The sequence below is a fragment of the Cajanus cajan genome, chromosome 3 (genome assembly GCF_000230855.2).
Source record: "Cajanus cajan strain Asha chromosome 3, NIPB_CcT2T_4, whole genome shotgun sequence".
Lineage (NCBI taxonomy): Eukaryota > Viridiplantae > Streptophyta > Magnoliopsida > Fabales > Fabaceae > Cajanus > Cajanus cajan.
In genome coordinates, this window is record NC_138519.1 from 7,068,933 (window position 1) to 7,091,960 (window position 23,028).

At 30.1% G+C, this 23,028-nt stretch overlaps 2 protein-coding genes across 2 annotated transcripts; one reads left to right on the top strand and one right to left on the bottom strand.

Annotated features, from left to right (window-relative positions):
• Positions 1–7,087: 7,087 nt before the first annotated feature.
• LOC109815556 (root meristem growth factor 10) lies at positions 7,088–8,720 on the bottom strand. Its single transcript, XM_020380308.3, has 2 exons — positions 8,137–8,720; positions 7,088–7,657 (listed from the first exon to the last, which is right to left on the bottom strand). Exons 1-2 carry the CDS (start codon positions 8,254–8,256, stop codon positions 7,370–7,372), a joined length of 408 nt encoding a protein of 135 aa, XP_020235897.1. The 5' UTR covers positions 8,257–8,720; the 3' UTR covers positions 7,088–7,369.
• Positions 8,721–20,044: 11,324 nt separating this feature from the next.
• On the top strand, positions 20,045–22,152 carry LOC109815534 (uridine 5'-monophosphate synthase-like). Its single transcript, XM_020380286.3, has 4 exons — positions 20,045–20,742; positions 20,958–21,041; positions 21,315–21,397; positions 21,507–22,152. The coding sequence occupies exons 1-4, from the start codon at positions 20,569–20,571 to the stop codon at positions 21,607–21,609; spliced, it is 444 nt and encodes a 147-aa protein (XP_020235875.1). The 5' UTR covers positions 20,045–20,568; the 3' UTR covers positions 21,610–22,152.
• The last annotated feature ends 876 nt before the right edge of the window (positions 22,153–23,028 follow it).

Consider the following 23,028-nt stretch of genomic DNA (forward strand, 5'->3'; position numbering starts at 1 on the left):
AATTACTTCCTCCATTGAAAACAACATTGTCCTGAAGGTTGAGGCAAGTATAAGTACTTTGTAAAGGCCTCAATCTTCCCAAAATAGCATCCTCAATAGGCAAACCCCAATGGACTAAAAACCTATGGAACTTGGTGACCATTTCAAAGTATAAGTTGGAATTTCATAATTGACTTGGGTGCTAACAAAGGGTCGTGCTCATTGGTCATCAAAGGTAAAGGCATACATGGAGTGGCATGGGTTCCTTTACAGGGCTTCAAAAGTGAGACATGAAATACTAGATGAATTTTACTTGAAGGAGGCAACATTAGTTTGTAAGCAACCTCACCAATTTTTTCAATAATAGAAAAAGGACCAAAATATCGTAAGCCAAGTTTTTGATTGTTGCGTAGAGCTATCAAGTGTTGTTTATACGGCTGAAGTTTGACCAAAATCATATCTCCAATGGTAAATGCCATATGTCTCCTTTTCTTGTCTGTATAGTGCTTCATGAAAAGTTGAGCTTTGGTGGGGTTGACCCTTAATTTTAGTAAAACAAAATCCCTCTTAATCAATAACTCTTGTAGTGTTAAAGGATCCATTGGTGACTGTCCATACTTGATCAAAGCAGGTGGTTCACGACCATACACTGCCTTAAAAGGCATCATGTCGATGTTGCAATGAAAAGAGGTATTATGCCAAAATTCCCAAGTAAGCAACCTAGACCAGGACCAAGGATTATCTCTAGTGAAACATCAAAGATAAGTTCCAGACATTTGTTGACAACCTTAGATTAACCATCTGTTTGTGAATGGTATAAGGAGCTCATAGCTAAGGAAGTGTCACTTAATTGAAAAAGATGTTGCCAAAACCTGCTTGTCAAAACCTTGTCTCTGTTAGAGACAATACTTTTAGGAAAGCCATGTAATCTGACAATTGAATGAATGAAGGTCTTTGCTACCTTTAAACTAGAGAAGTCAACCTTAAGAGAACCAAAATGACCATACTTGGATAAGCGATCAACCACAACAAAAAATATGATGTATCCATGTGAAGGAGGGAGTCCAGTGATGAAATCCATCGCCACATCCTCCCAAATTTGCAATGGAACAGGCAATGGCTATAATAGGCCAGTAGGAAGTGCAGTAGCAGATTTGGCTTATTGACAAGTAAGGCATTCTAATACAAACAGTCAGGCGTCTTTGTTCAAAGATGGCCAAAAAAAAGTGGCTAGCAATTTGAGCCTTGGTTCTGCTAATACTCCAATGTCCACCAATGGGAGATGAATGAAACTCAATGAGAATGGAATTAATTAATTTGGGTTGTTGTGGCACATTCAATCGAGAACTCCAAAACAAAATATTGTTGTGAATTCAATCTTGATTTTATGTTAAAACTAATTATACTTGTATCTTTTCTTTATCTTGATGAGTTTTAGCATTTGTATATGGGTTAAAATACTCTTGTACTCTATCTTTGATACACTTTGTTAGCCTATAAAGAAAAACATATATATCCGACAGAGTTGTGCTAACAATATGATACAAGGAACACTATACTCAAATACTGGATAATGGCCTGCATTCAACAGTTTCCTGTGATATTATAACTTATAAGGCAGAGAAAATTTTCCAACCTTCCGGGAGGTTAGATGTAGAGTGACCCCTCTCGCTCTCCCCTGATCTTTAGGATGGGCATGTACAGGATATTTTATTAAATTGTATTGGGGTGGCGTAGACTATGTATAATCACATTAAAAATTATTTAAAAAGTTGGTGATTGGCTCTTATCTTCCATAAAGTCATATTTTAATCATAATTTAAGGTTTATGTAACCAAAATATAGTAGTACTTTCTTACCTACTAGCCCTATTTTTAAGAATTGAATTAACGAAAGTTGTGCCCCGCATCCTTTTTCATGTTTTGCTATCAGTTTACTAGTATGTATTCACTGTCTTCCATATGGCTAAATTAATCCAACAGAGTAACAGAATGGTTCCAAGAGGCTTGAGTAGGTTCTTAAGCTTTTAGATTCAGGGTATAAAGAATGCTATGCCACAACACATCACATTAATTAAAATTTAAAATGTATTTCACCAAACAAATATATGACTCCAAAAACTGATTCATATCTAGAAACCTTGAAAATTCCGAACATCCGATCCCTTAGACCAAAACATGGATCTCGTTCAAAATGTGAGTTTTACAAGTTAAGGTTCTTAATTAATTAGTTATAATTTTTCTATACAAGTTTTTTCTTTGAGGTCATATTCATATAGCAAGAATTAATGCTTGGAAAAACATTTATCTAATCTTCCAAAGTTTTTTCTTTCTAATTTGAAATAACTATTTTAATTTTACCTTAAATATTTTAAATTTTTATAAAATAAACGATTTTGATTTTAATTTTTATAAAAAAAATTCTTTATTTTTGTCATTTTAAAATTTGTAAACACTATTTTTAGTCCTGGTAAAATAAACAAAGTTTGATTTTGATCCTTGAAAATATTTTTCTTTTATTTCCATTCTTCTAAAATTTAAAGTCACTATTTTTTTTTTGTCTATAATAACCATTTTAAGGTATATATATATATATATAACTTATTTAAAGAATTTATAAAAAAAAAAAATCTAAAGTGTCACATGATAAAATATCACAAATAATTGTGAATACTGTTTGAAATAATCATATAACCTTTTAATGAACATAAAAGTAATTTAAAAAAAAAGTGACATAATAATAAGGACTAAAACAATAGTTTTGAACTTTAGAATGATGAAAAATAAATAAAAAAATTTATAGAGACCAAAATAAAAATAAACTCATTTTGTAGGAACTAAAAATATATTTAATTTAAACTTTTAATTTTTTTATAATTTGAAAATCTTAATTATATCCTTCTTGAATATAAATTGAGACATGTTGAGATACAATCAAAATCTCATATTGTTAGAATAATAGGATGAACATAAGTTTATATACACACATATATTTTCATTAGTTAGAGATTTTTTAGATAATAATAAAAAATAAAATTATAAAGACTTAAATTCAAAATAAACAATATTTTACTAAGAAATAATCACCTATACACTGTCAGTGTAAAGTTTTTTGACACTGACAACCAATTATATCTTTTAATTATGTCATGTCACTGTAAACACATTTACTTTTAACAGTGACATGACATAATTAAAGAATATAATTAGTTATCAGTGTAAAAAAAACTTTACACTAATAATATATAAATGACTAACTCTTTTACTAATTAATATAAAGACATGTGTATGTGTATAAAAACTATCTATACACAACAATACCATAAAATCTAGGAACATGAAATAACTTTTCCTAGTTGGGAGTCAAAAGTTAATCCCCAAAAATATTGAAATATATTTAAAGCACGGATATTTCCAAATAAACATTCTTTAGACATTGACCTGAAAAGAAGCCCTAATATTTAAAGAATAAGATCATCTTTATCATACCATCTCGGTATGTAATATGTTAAATTAAGGTGGGATAAGTGCTCTTGGTTTGGCACTATATATATATTATCCTGTGTTCATATTTTGAGGCAGAAATATGGAGCGCACTTGACGGACACGGGATTTCTCTTCGGGATTCACCATCAATGGAAGTCAGCTAGCTAGCCATGAGTTTGAGAGAGACAAAGACACTTCAAAAAGGTTGTCCCGTGGCATGTTACTACGTAGCAAATTCTACGATTTCCATGATGTTGTTGGGAATTCCGCGTTCTTCTTCTTGTCTCCTTCGAATGTGTGTGAGAATGCTTGCACTAGTTCCAAGAAACTGGTTTAGTTTCCCTTTTCTCAATCCCAATTTGTCTTTATTGGGATCTTGTGTTCCATCTCAGTTCAATTCATACTTCCACAGGAGACATACTTGGAACTGTTGCATCTCGTGTCCCTTGCTAGGTGCGGAACACCCTGGCTTTGGCTACATTCATACTTGAGTTGAGTCCCACTAAACCATTAAGGCATTGATCAATGGTAATGATTCAAAAATTATAATAAAAAGTTTCCAACTATACAATAAAATAGTTTCTTTTTTTTTTTTTTGTTTCCCACTTTACACTTTGGTATTTCACTTAAATTTTGTCCTTAATTTGTTAAAAATAAGACAATATTGATAACCAGTGCATGACTTCTTTTTTTTTTTTTGTGTGTGTGTGTGTAGACAGAAGTAATAGACTTGGATGACATGCATGCTGGAGCTTAAAGTTTGGAACTTCACTCAACTTTATATTTTATTTTATTTTATTTACACAATGTTGATAATAGCTAGAGATTAATTCAAATAAGTGGCTGGTGAAACTAAGAGTTGTAGAGAAAGAAAGTACTATTCTTAAAATAAATATTCATATTAAAATAGATTCAATTTTAACTCTTTTAAAATGGAAGGGAAGATAATGTCATTTTTATTTTTAATGAAGGAGGTTATAATTTAATCATCTTTAAAATAATAAAAAGAGTTTAATTTCTTCTAAATATGCAATAGATTGATCCAAATAAAATGTTGTCCACCTAATTGAAATTAAACTTCCTGGACTTGCCCGGATAGTTATAAAGTCACGGGTGCCTCATTCATATATATGTACCCCACTTATCTAGGTTTAGCATAGGTTCAGTTACTTGTCTTTGTTATTTGTTTATTTTTCCGTCAATTGAAGAAAAAAAACTATTAAAAAATTTCTTTTTATTGGTAATATATTATATTTTAGGATTATTTTTTATCTCAAGTATCTTTTTCATTTATTGAAAAGGACATCAAAGAAAGACAAGTTCGTTTCTTTAATATTTTTTTTGGTTCGTTTATAAAGTCCCGACAGCAGTGACTAATCTCCTCGCTACGTTGGAGGCACCTCAAAGGGTGGGATAGCTGGCCCCAAGATTTAACGCGGCTGCATACACAAGCTAGGATTCGAACCCCTGACCTTGCTTAAGCGTGAATCAACCCTTACTGCTGAACCATACGCTTGGGGTTGTTCGTTTCTTTAATATGTGTGTGGGAGCAATTAGCTTGTACATTTTTGGGTTGTTACTTTTTTTTTTTTTGAGAGATTTTGGGTTGTTACTTAAGTATATGAACACACATATTTTTAAAAAAAATTTATGCACAAATTCATGTAACTTTATCATATGAAGATTTAGGATTAATCTAATATTTTTTACATGGCCCATGTATTAAATGTTTATAAATATAGGAATATATTACAATTGAATTTAATTAGATAATACCGAAATATTGTCATCTTATCATATATTGTTATATAATTGAAAACTGTTGCCTTTTATAATAATTATTTTAAAATACATGTTTAAAATAATTTTTAATTAATTTACAATATAAAAATATTTATATCATAATTTATCAAACCTAAACTCTTAAAAAAAAACTCACATGTCGTGTACAAATGATTTACTCCTGGTTGGGTAGTATTTCCAATCCCGATACATTCTTAGTCTAGTACGTAATTTTATGGGTATTTAAAGCTTGTAGAGTTAGCATTTTAAATTTAACATTAAAAAACAAAAACTATATATATAATACTTAGTTTGGAACAATATTTCATTGTGTTGATTAATGTTATATATCTAGTATGCAATAAAGAAGGGAAAAAGAGAAAAAGAAGTCGGCAAAAATACCAAAACCATGTGCTCAAGATTTGTTGGGACCTATAGCTATTGCTATCGTTTTCTCTCATTTAAGAATACCAACTACCAACGTCTTAGAATCAACTTGTATTTATTGGGTTTATTCTTATCAACTGAATAAAAAATTGCTACCCCCTCACATGATAGTGATACGAGAACGTACTACAACGTAATCTTCAATGCATCAATTGTATGAATGCTCCGGAATAATTTTTCAAAAAGGAAGAAGGAAATGCATAAAGTTAAATTTCCTACTCTGAAGAGAGCATTTCCAGATTCAGGAACTTGTTGGAAAAGTATCTAAAGCACTCATGGCCATACACATCTATAAAAACTAATAAAATCACTAGTGCATTGATCAACCAGGACAGAATTATTTTAATTAAACTAAAAATCTCGAGTATAAATCTTACATATGCAATTGTATTAAATACTAAAAAAATTTATAATTTATAAATTTTATTTAATTTAAACAAAATTATCTTTAATAGAAGATATTATAAATCTTTTATCAAGATATAAACTAAAAAAAAGATGGATGACAACTAGGAAGAGAGAAGAAATAAAGAGTGTCAATTATTTATTTATATATATATATATGTGTGAGAGAGAGATTACTCTACACTAACACATTAATCCTGTCACCTTTGCACTCTTCTCGTATTTTCTCTTGCTTAATGATCCTTTAGGACTCTGAGACAAGCATCGATGTGAAATTAATTTGCATTTTATCACAACCTCTTCTTCAAAAACTTTTATTTGAGCTTGCTTAGTTAGGACCATGAAGAAATTAATGCACTGTAGGTTGACTTCTATATAAGCCACTTAATTATCAGTATCATCTCTCTAATATCGATCTTAATGCTACAGCTTCATTCACGTAATCAGTTAGGTAAATGATTTTTCAATACTTCTTTAGGTGTAATATTCATATAGAGATTGGAAGAGAGAAATGAAATAAGTAATTAATATAATTAATAATAATATGATTCAACCACTAGGATCGCCTAATAATAATAGAGTTAAAATAATATACATTAAATCTTTAATTCTAATTTTATTGTGACCATTGTATTAAAAAAATCAAAATGCTATCAAAGTAACTAGAAGAGTGTGTGATAGAGAGACATGAGATGATGTGTCAATGGTATGTATTTGCTATGCTTGAATGTCAACAAATCAATCAGTTAAGAAGAAAATAGAATATCCCCTCAATAACTAGGTTACTACTATACGTAATATATACTGTATATCAGCATATCTTACAGACAAATTAAGAGACAGAGTGAGAGAGCATAACTCTTCATTCAGTCATTACTATAAGAGAAGTTATAGTGAGGATAACGGTGTCAACTGTCAATAAAGGAAGACCTAGAGGACGAGGGATATATAAATTATATATAGTCACGAGTAATTAATTCTTCTCAGAATTATATAAACTATAAATATCTATATATACCTGACACAGGAGATATATATGCATGTTCCTGCTGGAACATGTCTGATGTACATTTTACATATATATAAAATCAGAAGAGATAAAAAAAAAAAAAAAAAAAGGAACACTTAATATTGCTTAAAGTCATATATAGCAGTTATCAGGTTCTTGTAGTCATATATATATGTTAAACTAAACATTTCAAACTAAAATGAGAGGCCCAGCCTTCATTGATCTCTTCAATATTGAGGGCTTATAGACACTTTATTGTTGCTTAGTTGTGATGAGGAGGGTGTGTCTTTGGTGGTGAGTAATCCAAGTCAAAACCAGGGTGTTTCTGACGGGGTTTCTTATTATTGTGAGGCACATGCCAAGAAACTGTAACAAGAGACTTTTTTAAAGCACCTGAAGCTTTTCCAATAGCAGCTTTGTGCACCCTATGGTTATAGCTTCTTCGGTTTCTTGGCTTCTCAGAATCACCAACCAACCGAGTCTCCGTCTTGTTATTATTACCTTCATTAAGCTGCTTTGGAGAGGATTCAAATCCATTTTTCTCATCACTCTGCAAAAAATGAAAAGCATAATGAGGCATATAACACTTAAGCATGAAGGTTAATAAAAGGAAAATATCATTATTATATCAAGAGTGTTGTTATGATACCCAGAAAATGTAAGAATCTTGGTACAATTATTTTATAGGGCAAATATTCTTTTCTCCTAACAGGTATTTTCAATCTATGGAGACAGAGACTAATATTATTTACAGTTTTGTAACTGCCGATGATTCAAAAAGTTTTTGTACAAGATGAAAATCAAATACAAAATTCTATAATAAATAAACCGTTCTCATAATATGTAAACACAAAGTATATATCTAACTACTATACTATTTCAACGGCTTTGTATAGGGCTAATAAATAGCTGAATGAGTTTGGACAAAAAAAAAAAAAGAATCACGATAATAACTGTATCAAAATTCTTAAATTTATGAGGATACCATATAGTTTCTCAGTATCAGCATATAAAACAAATTATACAAACCTTGATAGAGAAGCGGGATTTCTCTTCCAGCTTCTTATTCAGAGGACTGAGATGCCTAGCACAACATGCATGCAATGAAATGCACAGAAAGAAAAGAAGAACTAGATATGCAGTTGACATGAGATGTAGCCTGAAATTGTGTTTGTTTTGGGATAAGGAGAATGTAGGAGGGTAGCACGAGTATTTGTAGTAACAAGGAAATAAATGTGCATTAAATGCAGTAACTTGAGGAAGAACAAAGAGTTTTCTTGTAGAACATGGAGTTGTAGGGGGTGAAAGAAGTAAATGAGAGAAAATATGGATATGGTGGCCACCTCTCTTTTGTCCCTTCCTTCTCAAATGTCAGATTATTGGGTCCCAAGAGAGGGAAAGAGAAGCAACACAAATCCTTCTTCTGAGATATATACAAGAGGAGAGAGAGAGAGAGTGTCCAAAATGGAGATTAATTTTAGTTATGAAAAATGGTATTTGACTCATTAGAGGGGATATGTAAAGTGAAACATGAACCGATACCAAGAATGCAATTGCCTCCCATGTTGGTTCGACCGAGGAACTTTTCATTCCCTGTCTTTTTTGTTCAGGGCTCTCTATCAAACTCTGAACAGTGCCCCCATTGTTTCTTGCCATTTTTTATCTTTTCTTGTAGCAATTCTATTTACAAAATATTTTTATGCAACTTTTGTTACTACTTAAAAAACAATGAAATGCAATGGTATACATAAAAAAAACAGGTAAAAAAAAAGTCATTAGTGATGCAATACTGATGGAATTATTTTATGGTATTTGTTTAAGGGAATATTTTATAAGAGTTATTTATTTTAAGATTATTATATAAGCATACTCCACAATGGTGAGATATTGTTCGCTTAAGTCTAAGTCCTCACGGTTTTACTTTTGGTCATCACCCAAAAGGCCTTTCAATCATTAAAGTATGTTTGTATTATATAAGTTATTATTATAATAAGTTATTATTTCTTGTCTTATTTTATCGATGTGAGACTTGTTTGTATTCCAACAATCCTCCCCTCAAACAAGGGACCTAACCTTTCATGTAGCGGAATCTGTCTTTATATATCACATTATATGTTAATAATGACTTATGAGGATTGTTACCGTATCTAACCAGGCAGCTCTAATACCACTATGGGGTTATTTTATAGTATTTGTCTAAGGGGATATTTTATGAGAGTTATTATTATAAGGTTATTACACAAGCATACTTCACAATGATGAAATATTGTCCGTTTTGGGCCTAAGTCTTTACGGTTTTGCATTTGGTCATCACCCAAAGGGTCTCTCAATCATTGAAATATGAGGTTTCTCAATCATTGAAGTATGTTTGTGTTATATAAGTTGTTATTTCTTGTCTTATTTTATCGATGTAAAACTTGTTTGTATTCCAACAAATACAATGATATAAAATATATGTAATATAGAAAGTGTATGAAAAAATTAATTACTTTTAAATTTTTTTATTTAGTATTTTATATCTTTCTATACATTACACTAAGAATAAAGTAAGTGATCCATAATACCACTAAAAATTTACAAGAGATTGGTAGTTGCATGTGGTCATGTGTTTCTCCAATTTAAACTTTTTATTATAAAAAATAAACTATATTAAAATCAAGTTTTTCCTTATGTGTAATTATTATTTTAGTTTCTACATTATACATATTAAATGTATAATTAAAATTTATAATAAATTATATACAAAAATAAACATTATGTTTGAATGTATAAATTATATTTAAAATTTGTATGATTTGATATTTTAAATTATATGAATTAAATTTTAGATTTATGATAAATAATTTGTATTGTAAAACAAGATTATTTTTATTTGTTGATAATTTACTTTAAAATATTAAAATTTAATTCATAAATAAATATGATAAATAAAAATTAAATTAAATTAAAATTAAAATAATCTCAAAAAATCATATAGTCAAAAAAACCTCTAAAAATATTCTTGCATGAGATAATCAGTTCGTATTTAATATATAGGAGTTCATATGTTTGAATGCTCTTTCATTCATTATTTTATATCACAAGTGGATGCTTGTACTTACTTCTCATAATATTTAATAATACTTATTTGTTAACATTATATACCCCATATATATATATATATATATATATATATATATATATATATATATATATATATAATATGAATAAATCACCTTATTTTTATTTTATTTAATAAATAAAATAGATACTATTATACAAATAATTTATTTATTTTTATATTTATAAAATATATATTAATTTTTGGTATCTGCTTTAATAATAAATTTTAAATTTATATTGATTGATATGAAAAGTAATAAATTTAACAAATATATATTATTTTTCTTAATAAAATAAAGGGAGTTACTACAATACCTTTATAAATTAGGATGTTTTGGTACAACTGATTTTTTAAACTAATAAAAATGGCATAAAATGTGATTTTTTTTCTTTTCACTTTCATTTTTTTTCTTCTACACTAAGTAATGTGTTTATTAACAAATAAATGATTTAAGTAATTAACTTACTATTTCTTTTCACCAAATGTTGAAGTGTTTCAAATCGTTTTGTAGAAATTAAAATATTGAAAAGAACACAATAAAATTTTATTTGCTGAAGTTGTGAGAGATTTTGTAAATTTTTTATTCAATTTTTTGCTCATAATTTGTACACAAGTGTAAAAAATTTAATTTATTATGAATCATAATATATCAAAAATATTCTTAGTAAATCCAAATATATATATTGAAATGAAAAATATAAACATGTTAAAAATTAAACAATTTTAAATCAAATGTTTAAATATTTAAAACGAAAAAAAAATCCAAAACTCTTTAAATATATAAGGATGTCGTAGAATTTCTTTAAAATAAACATATTATATTTAATAAAATTAATATTTTATAATATTAAAATTTTTAATTTTAATTATATAGCATATACATTAATTAATACCGATTAAAAGATAAAGTATTAAATAAATATTAAAATTGAGATAAAGGGGGGAAAAAGATAAAATAGTCTATTTTATATATTGATCTTAATTGAATTGAATTCAAATAAGTAATCTTAATAAAATTTAAGGTAATTAAGGAATAAGAGACAGGCCTGTTCTACAAATTTAAATTTATGCATGCACCTCATTTCACTCTCTTCTAAGTTTTTTATCACTGGTGTTGTATGACTATTTTTATATAATTAGGTGCTCAACAACATCTTTGCTTCTCTGCTGTTTTGTCTACCCAAGTAAAGAAAAATTTCTTATATTCTAGGAAATTTTCATAATATATGTAGTTGAAGAGGAATAAATCCTTAAAATTGTGCTCTCGTGTGTCCCACGCTAAGACTTTTGTCGTTATTTTCCTACGGAAAGTTGGAACACTTTTTTAAGATCTTTTTAAAACATTCACTCCTTAAAACATTTGTTTCTTGCATAAGAAAGCAGGTTATGAAAAAATTAAGGCAATAATATAGAAAGTACACTATATTTGGTATAGTTTGAAAACGGAACATGCACAAGGCTAATTAATGAAGCCAAAAGAAACATACTCGCGTATGAAGTGACAGCTTTTATCTGTTATAAAAATGAGATATTAGAAAATATGTACTCAGTAATGGAAGCTTTTCAGATCTTCAAATTTATTTAATTACCTTATTATACAAATTTCAAATTAGAAAGTGAATTGTGATTTGTGGTTAATCATAAAGATGAATTCTGACTTGAAAAGATAGACACTAATATACAATAATTTAAACATGTTTATATTTCTCATAATAAGTTGGGTTGCAATTTTAGATGTGATATTTATTATAAATAAAACATGTGAATGTTGTTACAAGCACATATTTTAACCAAAGTAATTAAGGATAAACAAAAAATCATTTTTTCGACCAAATTTAATCCTTTTCAATAAAATCTTGATAAATTAAATTTTGTGGATAGAAAAAACATAGTTAAAAAGGAAAATCTTATTAAAAAATGATCAATTAAATTATTTTAAAAAAATTATCAATAAAGTCAATAAATATTTTATATCAATAATGCATACATAAAACAACTCATGGTATAAGGGCAAGTTAAGTCTTTACTAAGCTTTAGTTAAGGAGTGTAACGCCCTATAACAATAATTATATATTTTCTTATATAATATTTTTGCAATTATATCATTAACAATAATTTTTTTTTGAAGATAAAGATAAAGATAAAGAAAAAGAATATTTTGTGAATTTAATACATGATATATCGTTCTAAAATATTTACAATAATGTATTATTTTATACAATATTTCTTTCTTTCACTTCTATTACAATATTTACATTGATAGTGGGAATAAATTTACAATAACAAATAAAATTATAATAGATTCATCAAATAGCCTCCACATTCCAATTCCTTCCAAAGAAGACAACAGCTATAACAACTGCAAAATGATCTGGAATTCCAAGTAGATCCATCTATTTTATAATATATTTAATTTTAAAAACAAAGAAAAGAAAGGAGTAAGAACAATATCCAATAAATATAATAACTCAAAAGAATATACAGAATTATTTATAATCAATATTAAACATATATATATATATATAAATATATATACAGATCATATATTAAATTTTCATGATACAATAAAATTTGAATTATACTTGTAGTGACTAGTCAGGATAAATGAGCATCATCACAATACCAACCAACAAAAGGATATTTCACCTTAACCAACAATAGGATATTTCACCTTCATTTCTTACTCATTTAAATCCCTAAGGTCAAACCTCCAGCTACAAATAATTCAAACTTTATCTTCTATGGCCATAGAATAATATTTATCTTCATAAATACGTGAAAAAATAACAACAAGACGAGTCCAAGATATCACAACTATATCATAGTTGATTATAAAATATATTTACAATAAATATATTTACGTAAAAAGAATATATATAAATAAAAATGACAATCATTATAAAATAATTAAATAATATAAAATATGAACACCTTCATAATTATTATGGACAAAAATAATCATAGGTTAAGCAAATAAATAAGGTTAGGGACACTCCACTAAATAAATATACATAAAAAATAACATAAATAAATAAACATAGTAGTATATAAAATTTTAAAAAGATAAAGTTCTCCTCCCCCTTACCTTAGAATGTAGACTTAACAAGAATTAACTGCGTCAAAATTTAACTATCCTCTTCCTATTCACTATTCTCTCTTTCTCTCTTTCTTTCTCTCTTTCTCTCTTCTCTTCCTTTTTATTTTTCACTCTCTGTGAGCTTGTGTCCTCAATTGCATGCATGTGAAGCTATTTATAAAAGGGTACTCAAAAAAAAAAAATGATGACATGGTTAGCATTGAATGAAAAATTTGCTTATTTGGTTTAATTTTTAGGTTCCATTTCTTACTTAGTTACTTAGAGATAAGGTTAATAATTATAAGATAAGGTGATAAGGTGTTGGTACAATGGAGATTCTTGCTGGAGATTTTTTTTTTTTCGTTTTTCTTTTTAATAATAAAATAATATTTTTTTAAAAAAAATAATAAATATCTTCTTTTTTTTTTACCCTTTCATAATGTTTATATATATAAAAATTTACTTATATTAACCATTTTAAATTTTAAATATATATATATATATATATATCATAATATTATTTTTGAAAGAAACCAAGTTATAATAAAATTGAATACTAAATACTTCCATTTTAATTTGTTGGAAATAAAAGAAATTATAATAGATAAAAAAATACACATATGTATTTATCTATTTATTTTAAATATGGTAATTAAAAATTTTAAAAATATAATTGTAAGAATAAGGCAATGATAAGAGAATTTATAATATTGTATGAAGAATTTCATAATATTACAAGGAGAGTGACACAATGGGATATTTCTTTCACTTTCCATCACATCAATGAAGTTATTCCAAAAATACACAAAAGTCATCATTTTAGCTTGGTTCAAGGATAACATCACACATATCTCACATCTTATATTTTGGCTCATACATATTTTATTTCTCCTTTAGCAAATTCAGTTTTTACAATTACTATTTATTTCTAATACCAATTTCTCTCTCAATACATTTGATCCTATATATCCATTATGACATTTGAGACCCTTTTAATAATAAGAAGCAAGTGATAACAAGACAAAGGCTTCTAGGCTTAGACATATAGCACACAGACCCAAATGGTTAAATGATTACATATAGTTGGCCTCGTGAATGTCTCAATTTTATTATTGTTTCCTTTTTCAATCAAAGCAATCATATGTATGGTTTGCATTAGAAGATTGTTATTGTGTTTATTTTAAATATTTGTATTTCTTTCTTTGGAAGCATGAATGAAAATGTTTTATTTTCCTTGATAGCTTAATCTTATAATGTTTAATCTTAATTGTTAGTATATTGAATAATGTTAACCTAACAGTGTGATCCTTTCATCTCCTACACAATGCGTCCTTCAACATCATCTTTTCACTCACAAATTCTCTTGAATAGAGGTATCACAATACAAAACCAAATCAAAACAATAACTAAAATAAATGCATTATAGATCGAATAAAGTCTTAACTTATATTAACCAACAGAAACATAAATTTCTTGATACTGTCCTAATATTACATCCTATTAGAACACACCTAGTATAAGGCCTAAACCTTGTTTAAAGCCTCATCATTCTCATGACAAGTCTCGCTTGCAAGCATACACCAAAATAAACAATAAGTATGAAGAGTGAGAAACATTTTACTTTGACTACTAGAGTAAACTCTGGCTAGGTAGTCACACATAACAAGCAAATATGCATTTATATTTAATATTAATAATCATCAAATATACCTTCTAATAGTTACACATTTCAACATAGATCACTTTCACAAATGTCATCTACTCAAAATATAATTGTTATGTTTATGACAAAGCAATTGACATGAATAATCTTAAACTATATATGCATGTGGCGTAACGATTTAAGTTGCTGCCTAGTGGCCAAATAAGAGTGGATTAAGAGAATATGTTGAGTCAAGCCATCAGAGGACTTTACACTAGAAGCATATACGTCAAGGAACATCGGGATAGCAGTGTTAGCTAAGTTACACCTCATGCACATAATGGATAGAATTGGAACTCCCAAAACTAGCTATCTCAAAGATCATGAATCCCCAAGCTTTTATACAGAGGAACCTTCTTTAGTAACTTATTTCACATCGTACCCATCACAAAACAACTTATGCATATGACGCATGTCATATAATACTCTATGCATATTTATAGTTGACACATTCATTGACTATATTATATACTCATATACTTATCACCATAATGTCAATCGACTAGACAATCTCACCCATACTTTATTATGGTTAGGTTTAACTTAGATATCTCATCATTTGACCATCACATGTAGGGATGGCAAAAATACCCGCACACGCGGGTATCTGCGGATAAAATTCGCTACGGATAGGCTAATTGGGTACCTACAGATAATGAAGACGGATAATTTTTTACCCGTTTATAAATGGGGCGGGGGAGGGTATGATGATATCCATACCTGCGAGTACCTATTTAATAATATTTCTTAAATATCTTAATTATCATTGTACCACATAACCCTAAAACTACACTCTATCATCTTATTTTCTTACAAAAGTGAGGTTGATGAATAAGTTACCAACATGTATTAAGCATGTTATAGAATTATGTTGGATGTAATTTGATTAATTTTCTAACTTTGATTGGACTAATAAGATTTATCTATTTTAAGTTGTTTACTTTCGTTTGGAATTATGAGATTGAATTATTGTAGCTTTGTGATGAGACTTTAACTTACTTGTGAGATTGATGTATTTTAAGTTATTGATTATTTTTCATTTTTATTATTATTTCAACAAAATTAACGTTAAATACAAGTTCAAAATTAATATTAAATTTTTATTTTTAATATTTCAATGACATTAAATATAAACTTAAAATTGTTTGTAATATATTTTTTTTAATTTCTTAAAAAATTTATAAATATCCATGGATATTCATGGGTATTCAAAAAATTCATGGATATTTGTGCGGATATAGGGTGGATATGGGGCCAATTTTCATCCAGCGGGGTAGGAACGGATTTACTATTATCCGCCCCCATGGGGCCCCATTGCCATCCCTAATCACATGGTCCACACACAAAACACCACATGTTCTATAACACCATTATCAGATTAATATCAAAAATGGATTCATACAAGCAATATTATTCGATACATTCATATTATTATTACATCTTCCGTCAATAGAACATATATAGTACAATTAAAATGAAACAAATATGCAAGAATAGGGTAACGCCCGACGTGGGGTACCCTGCGCTCGACAGAGTCTAAGTAGAAAGCACACTTCACTCTTTGGAAGGGTTTCACCCAATGCAACCTTCTCGCACCCAACGAATTTACAATAGGGAACCCATAGAGCTCCCACGCCAATCATGACAGTACCCATGCCTGATGTAGATGTCATAGAGAGCAATCCATGCTCTCTGTCATGCTCTCACCTAACGACCATTCTTAGCGTCCAACGCTATGTCAATATAGACATTTCTACATAAAATGCAAATTTCACACGTATCATTCAATATCTATTTAACAAATCCAAATCAGTAAAATTATACATCAAGCATAATTAAAGATTTCTACTCTATTAGATATCTTACTCATATCCATTACTCCTAAAATTTAGTTTACTACATCCTTAGGGTTCCTTTGGGAACCCACAGGTACTCATAAATTCATGAATACAAATTACAACTAGTGCAAAAATTAGATTTAAAATCGGAGTTTTAAGATCGGTTAAAAGGTAACAAATCTTAAAAGTTACGTGGTGGCAATTTTGTAAATAATGTGAACACTTTTATGATCGGTCATAAAATAACCGATCTTAAAATTACTTTTCAAATCGGTTATTTTATGACCGATTTTAAAAGTGCTACTTTTAAAATCAGTTATTTAAGATCCGATTTTGAAAGTGCTACGTTTAAAATCGGTTATTTAAGAATCGATTTTCTATGAAGTATACAAAATCAGTTCTTAAATAACCGATTTTAAAAGTATCGTTAGAAACCTTTTATATTTCCCTCCATTCTCATTCTCTTTGATCTTTCGACCATTCTTTTTTTTACTTTCTCACGCTCTCATTTTTTAAAGTCTCCCATAAGGTAAATTTCATTATCATTTTCATTTTCATTTTTTCATGCTCTTCTCGTGTCTCTTTTCGTCTTCTCATGCTCTTCTCGTGTCTCTAGTTTCGTTATAGGTATTTGATCTTTAAAGAGGGTCATAGAAGAAAAGCTAATATTGTGGTAAATGCCTTTAGTAGGATGACCATTCACTTACCATCTTTGATGATTTAAGGGTTGAATTTGATTAAAGAGTTAGAAACTTAAGCGTGATGTGTGAGCTCACCCTTAGAAGCATTGAATTGAGTATGTCGAAAGAGACTAGTGAATTAATGGATGAGATTAGAGAAGCCTAGGAGTTAGAGCCTTTCTAAGTGAACCAAGTGGAGAAGATTGGTAGGGGTATAGGTAGCCCTTTACGAGTGGAAGTTGATGGTGTTTTGGGGTTCAAGGATAGAATCTATGTGCCTAGTAACCCCAGATTAAGGAAGATGCTTAGAGGAAGGACATAATAGTACTCTTAAAATTCATTTAGGAGCTACTGAGATGTATCGGGACCTTAGGAGGATGTATCAGAGTGGTGCAGCGGAAACATGGTGGCCTAAGATAAGGAAAGGAGTAGAGGAATTTGTATACTCGTGTTTAGTATGCTAGAAGTCTTTAGGAATTTTTGTAGCACTTAGACGTCCCATTTTGGAAGCGAGATGGTGTGTAGATAAACCTTAGTTATAAGTTTGTCTGAGATGCTTAAGAAATTGATTCTTTTTGGATTATAGTGGATAGACTCGCCAAATTTACTTGTCTTAACCTTGTTGATAATAGATATTCCTTGGTAAAATTGATAGAGTTGTACATCAATAAGGTGATGAGGTTGCATGGGAATTAGAAAGCAAGAAGCGAGGAGTCTACCATTGCAAAAATTTCGGGGACAAAATTTCATGAAGGAGGGGAGAATTGTAACAGCCTAATTTTCGCTGGGCCAAGAGCCCAATTAAGGTAGTTTAGTAGGCTGGAACGGGCCGTTCCAAAATTGGAACGGGCCGTTCCGAAATACTAAATAGACCTACTTTTGGTAGCCCGGAACGGCCGTTTCAGAATTGGAACAGGTCATTCCAAAATACAAAAATTGTCTACAAATTTTAGATGGGAACGGGGCGTTCCACAATTGTAACGGGGCGTTTCCAAATTGAGAACGGGCCGTTCCAGAGGTGAGAACGGGTCGTTCCAAAATATGACCGTTGTGAGTATTAAATGCACCCCAGAACGGGCCATTCTAGTTTGAGAACGGGCCGTTCTGGATGCGATTTTTTAGTCGTAATTTAAGGGTCCAGAACGGGCCGTTCCGGATTTGGAATAGGTCGTTCCGGCGAAGCCTGAAGCCTATAAATTGAGCTCTTTGCCACTCCCAAAAAGCACACCTCTCATTTTCTGATTTCTTTTCTTCTACTCTCTCTTCTTTTCTCTCTACTTTTTGCTTTAGACCGAGGGGAATCCATCGGAGGAGACCAACCAGATCTTGTGTAGGTTCAGCTTCTACATATCCATGTACGGGGGAAAAGGGAATTATTTACATGTAGAGTTACATGAGAGAATTGGGTAGAGGAAGAACCCTTAAGATTATGAGTAATTTTATAATTATTTCTGTTTGGAGAATTATTAATTTTATGTGATTCTGTATGAATTTAGGATTATGAATATATATTTTATTTGTAAAAATAATGCTCTGGGAGAGAGAACGAAATTATAGAAAAGTGCTTGTAAGCTAGGTTTTGGAAAAATTGGATTATTTTTGTTTGAGAAATTGATGATCCCATTAGATTCTATATGTTTTGAGGATTAAAAATATATATTTAATTTGTAAGAATGATGATCTGAGAGGGAGAACGAAACTGTAGAAAAGTGCCTGTGAGCTAGGTTTTGGAATTTATGAATGTTATTATTGTATTGATTGATAAAAATTGATGATCTAGATGTGAATTGCTTGAGGGGTGTGTAAACCCTTATTTTGTTGGACTTATCTGTTGTGTATGTGATATGGAATTGAGCTATAAGATGAGATGTGATGAATGTGAATATGATTATGATTGTGGTTCCTCACACTAATGACTATAGATGGCACGACCCCTGGGTAAGTGATGCTACAAGGAGGGCGTGACCCTAGCATGGTGTGAGATGAGTAAGGCAATTAACGCGTATCACTTATGTCAATATATGGCAGCCCTGACATAGGGTTAATTGCAAGAGATTGTGCGGATTGTGATGTGATTGTGGTTCCTCACATCAATGACTAGGGATGACACGGCCCCTGGGTAAGTGATGCTACAGGGAGGGCGTGACCCTGGCATGGTGTGGGATGAGTGAGGCAATTAACCCGTATCACTTATGTCAGTTGTGACGTGGCCTTGACATAGTGTTAATTGTAAGATTTATGTGGATTGTGATGGATTGATGTAATTGTGAATTGAGATGTGAAGATGATGAATGATTGATAAATATGATATATATATATATATATATATATATATATGAATGCTTGTAAATATTTTATTAAGCAACGAGTTATGATGAGATTACATTTGTGGTGTGTTTGTATGTGTTTTGCATATAAGTATTTTCTTTTCTCACCGTACAAATTGTGGATGTTTTAGGTGAGGAAGATTCGGCTTCTAGTGGCATCTAAAATGCCAACAGTTGAATTGTGGGTATGCTCTGATATTGTGACATCGGGGCAGAGGATTTTTAGGACATGGATTTTTATATGGATTTGGAATTGTAATTATTATTTTAGAAAATAATTTGTAAACTCCTGCGTTTCATTTTTATTATTGTGGTTATTGAAGAATAATTTTGAAGATTCTCATGTGAACCCTTTTACCAAAATTGAAAAAAATTTATTTGTAAGTTTTCATTATTACAATATATGTGTTGGGGTAGTAAGGGTGTCACAACCAGCGACGTCGTCAGCAGGATGATCCACCCCCCGCCGCCGCGCTTCAAGCGGTTAGCCGCCTCCCTCGCGCAGGTGAAGGCGCCCCGCGCGTTCACCGTAAAGATGTGGTCGAACGACTCGACGGTGGTGTCGACGACGGAGGGGTAGGCGCCTTCGTTGACGCCGGCGAAGTTGACGAGGATGTGGAGCGACGAGTCGAAAGCGCGTTGGGCTGAGTCGAAGAGGGACTTGACCTAGGCCACTACGGCGCGCGGCATGGCGGAGTTGGCGTTGATTTGGGCCGCGACGGAGTGGGCTTGGGAATGGAGAAGCCTGCAGCAACTAAGGTCAAGGCTTTGTCATTTGGGGAGAGGGCTAAGCTGTCGAAGAATCCAATGGGAAAGAGGTTGTTTGAGATAATGGCTACGAAGGAGAGTAATCTCTGTTTGGTTGCTGATGTTGGAACTGCAGCTGAATTGCTTGAAATTGCTGAAAAGGTTGTTCTGATCTCTAGTTTTCATGTACTATTGTGTTCAGTTGGATCATTAGCTTGCAGAATACTTTCTTAATTTGTCCATGAAATGTTTTCTTGCTCGTTTACATGAAAGAATCTGGTGTTTTGTGGCTTCTTAACATCAATTGGATTCTAATTAGATGATTGGCCATGATTATATGTATTTTATTAACTAATTTGGTTGGTTTACTCTTTCAGGTTGGACCTGAGATATGCTTGCTGAAGACTCATGTGGATATTTTTCCAGATTTTACTCCTGATTTTGGCTCAAAACTGCTTTCGGTATGACACTAATAGAAATTCTATTTTGTTTATGTGCCTTCTTCTCTTTTCAAGATAGCACAAGAAACCTTTTGGTTCTTGATATTGTTGACATTACCCACTAGAAGATTTTTTATTTATTTATTTATTATTTATTCAAACAGGATGACAATTCCTTCCTTTAACATATGAATAGGGTTGTTATGTACTATGAGCATTTTGGTGCATAAGTTTCAGGCAATCTTTTACATTTCTGGTCTAATGGTGTCTAATATATGATTTATTCAATTAAAGATTGCAGAAAAACATAACTTCTTAATCTTTGAGGATCGTAAATTTGCTGATATTGGTAACACAGTGACCATGCAATATGAAGGGTAAGACTGCTCATTCAACTATCATGGAATCCATTTTCTGGATTCTTTTTATCTATTTTTGCATTCAATATTTATATTCCATTGTCTTGTTTCTGTTCCATTATCTCAGAGGGATCTTTCATATATTGGATTGGGCACATATAGTAAATGCTCACATAATCTCAGGCCCTGGAGGGTGGGATCTATTTTTGCTGCTGGTTAGTGGGTTTTGAGCTGCTGGGTTGTGGTGGTCCCCTTCTGGTTTGTGCTGCCACCTTGCTAGTTTGTGCTGCCACCTTGCTAGTTTGTGCTGGCACCTTCCTACTGGGTCATGATTTTTTTTTAAATGCAATCTACATCGATTTTTTAAAATCAATGTAAAAATGTATACATTTTTTACATCGGTCTATTCTACATCGGTTTTAAAACCGATGTAGATAACTTTAGAGAACCGATGTAGAATATGCATCTTGTAGTAGTGGTACTTCTCAATTAATTAATTAAAATTTTCATTAATTTATTTAAAAAAATTCATGATATTACAAATATTGCCAACATAACAGCAAGCTACTTATGATGGAAAACTCTATTTTTAACCATGGTTGATGGCTGTAGTAAGTTTATGTGGCTTTATATATATGTCAAGGCAAAAATTTCAATCCACGCAAAGCATTCAACAAATACTAGACTCAACAAATCTTAACCATCTTTGTACGTTATGGATTAAATATATAGGACAAGTTGAAAAGGTCAACAGGTTATACTATCCTACCCAACCCATTAATAAATACTGTGTTACGCGAGTTGATTTGTCAAGTCATAGCCATAGTGCTATCCTTACAAAAAGGTGGGAACAAATAACTACATGCATGACATAAGCAGAAAAATAAACCTCGTGTAAAGTAAAAAAAATAATAATAATAAACAATAAACATATAATTATTAAACAAATAATTAATATTTAAAATTAAATATTTATGCAAATATATATATATATATATATAATAAACTATGAAATTATTTAAATTTATTTTGATAAAAAAAAATTATCAACAGCTACGATTTTTTCGCCTTTTCTTCTTGAAATGAAACTCTCACTTTGATCTGATATATTTGAAAATTTGAGCCGTTGTAAAGAATAACACAGATGCAGTCTAAAAATTAAATTTACGGTGTGATTAACCATTTCACAATACTTGACGATTTACGTATATGCGTTTATCTATCAATTTATTAGAAGTCTACGTACTAACGTATAAACACACAAAAAATGTGCATTTGTTTTAGCTACAAATACATGACTCCTTTTTTACAAATTTTTAAATGAAATTTTGAATGAATTCAATTAATCTGGCAATTTTTTTATATTATATATCAGGAGGGCAATTCTGAAATTTGTTGAAACTTAGGCAATACGATAAATATAAATTTTTATGTAATATTTTAATTAAAATATAAATACTTGTTATATATATAAAAAATAGATATATAATTTAATTAAAAATAATATTTTTTATTATATTAAATAAATAGCATAATTTTAATAAATCTAAAAAGAATATACTATAGTTGTAAAAAAATATATTATATTTGAATAAATTTGGATCCTTTTTATTTCTATAAGCATCTAAAAGTTTCTTTTTTAGTCTCTA

Coding starts and splice junctions, on each gene's coding strand:
- LOC109815556 (XM_020380308.3), bottom strand. CDS start 8,256: ATGTCAACTGCATATCTAGTTCTTCTTTTCTTTCTGTGCATTTCATTG. Junction 7,658..8,136: donor AATCCCGCTTCTCTATCAAG/GTTTGTATAATT, acceptor CATTTTTTGCAG/AGTGATGAGAAAAATGGATT.
- LOC109815534 (XM_020380286.3), top strand. CDS start 20,569: ATGGAGAAGCCTGCAGCAACTAAGGTCAAGGCTTTGTCATTTGGGGAG. Junction 21,042..21,314: donor TTGGCTCAAAACTGCTTTCG/GTATGACACTAA, acceptor ATTCAATTAAAG/ATTGCAGAAAAACATAACTT. Junction 21,398..21,506: donor GTGACCATGCAATATGAAGG/GTAAGACTGCTC, acceptor CCATTATCTCAG/AGGGATCTTTCATATATTGG.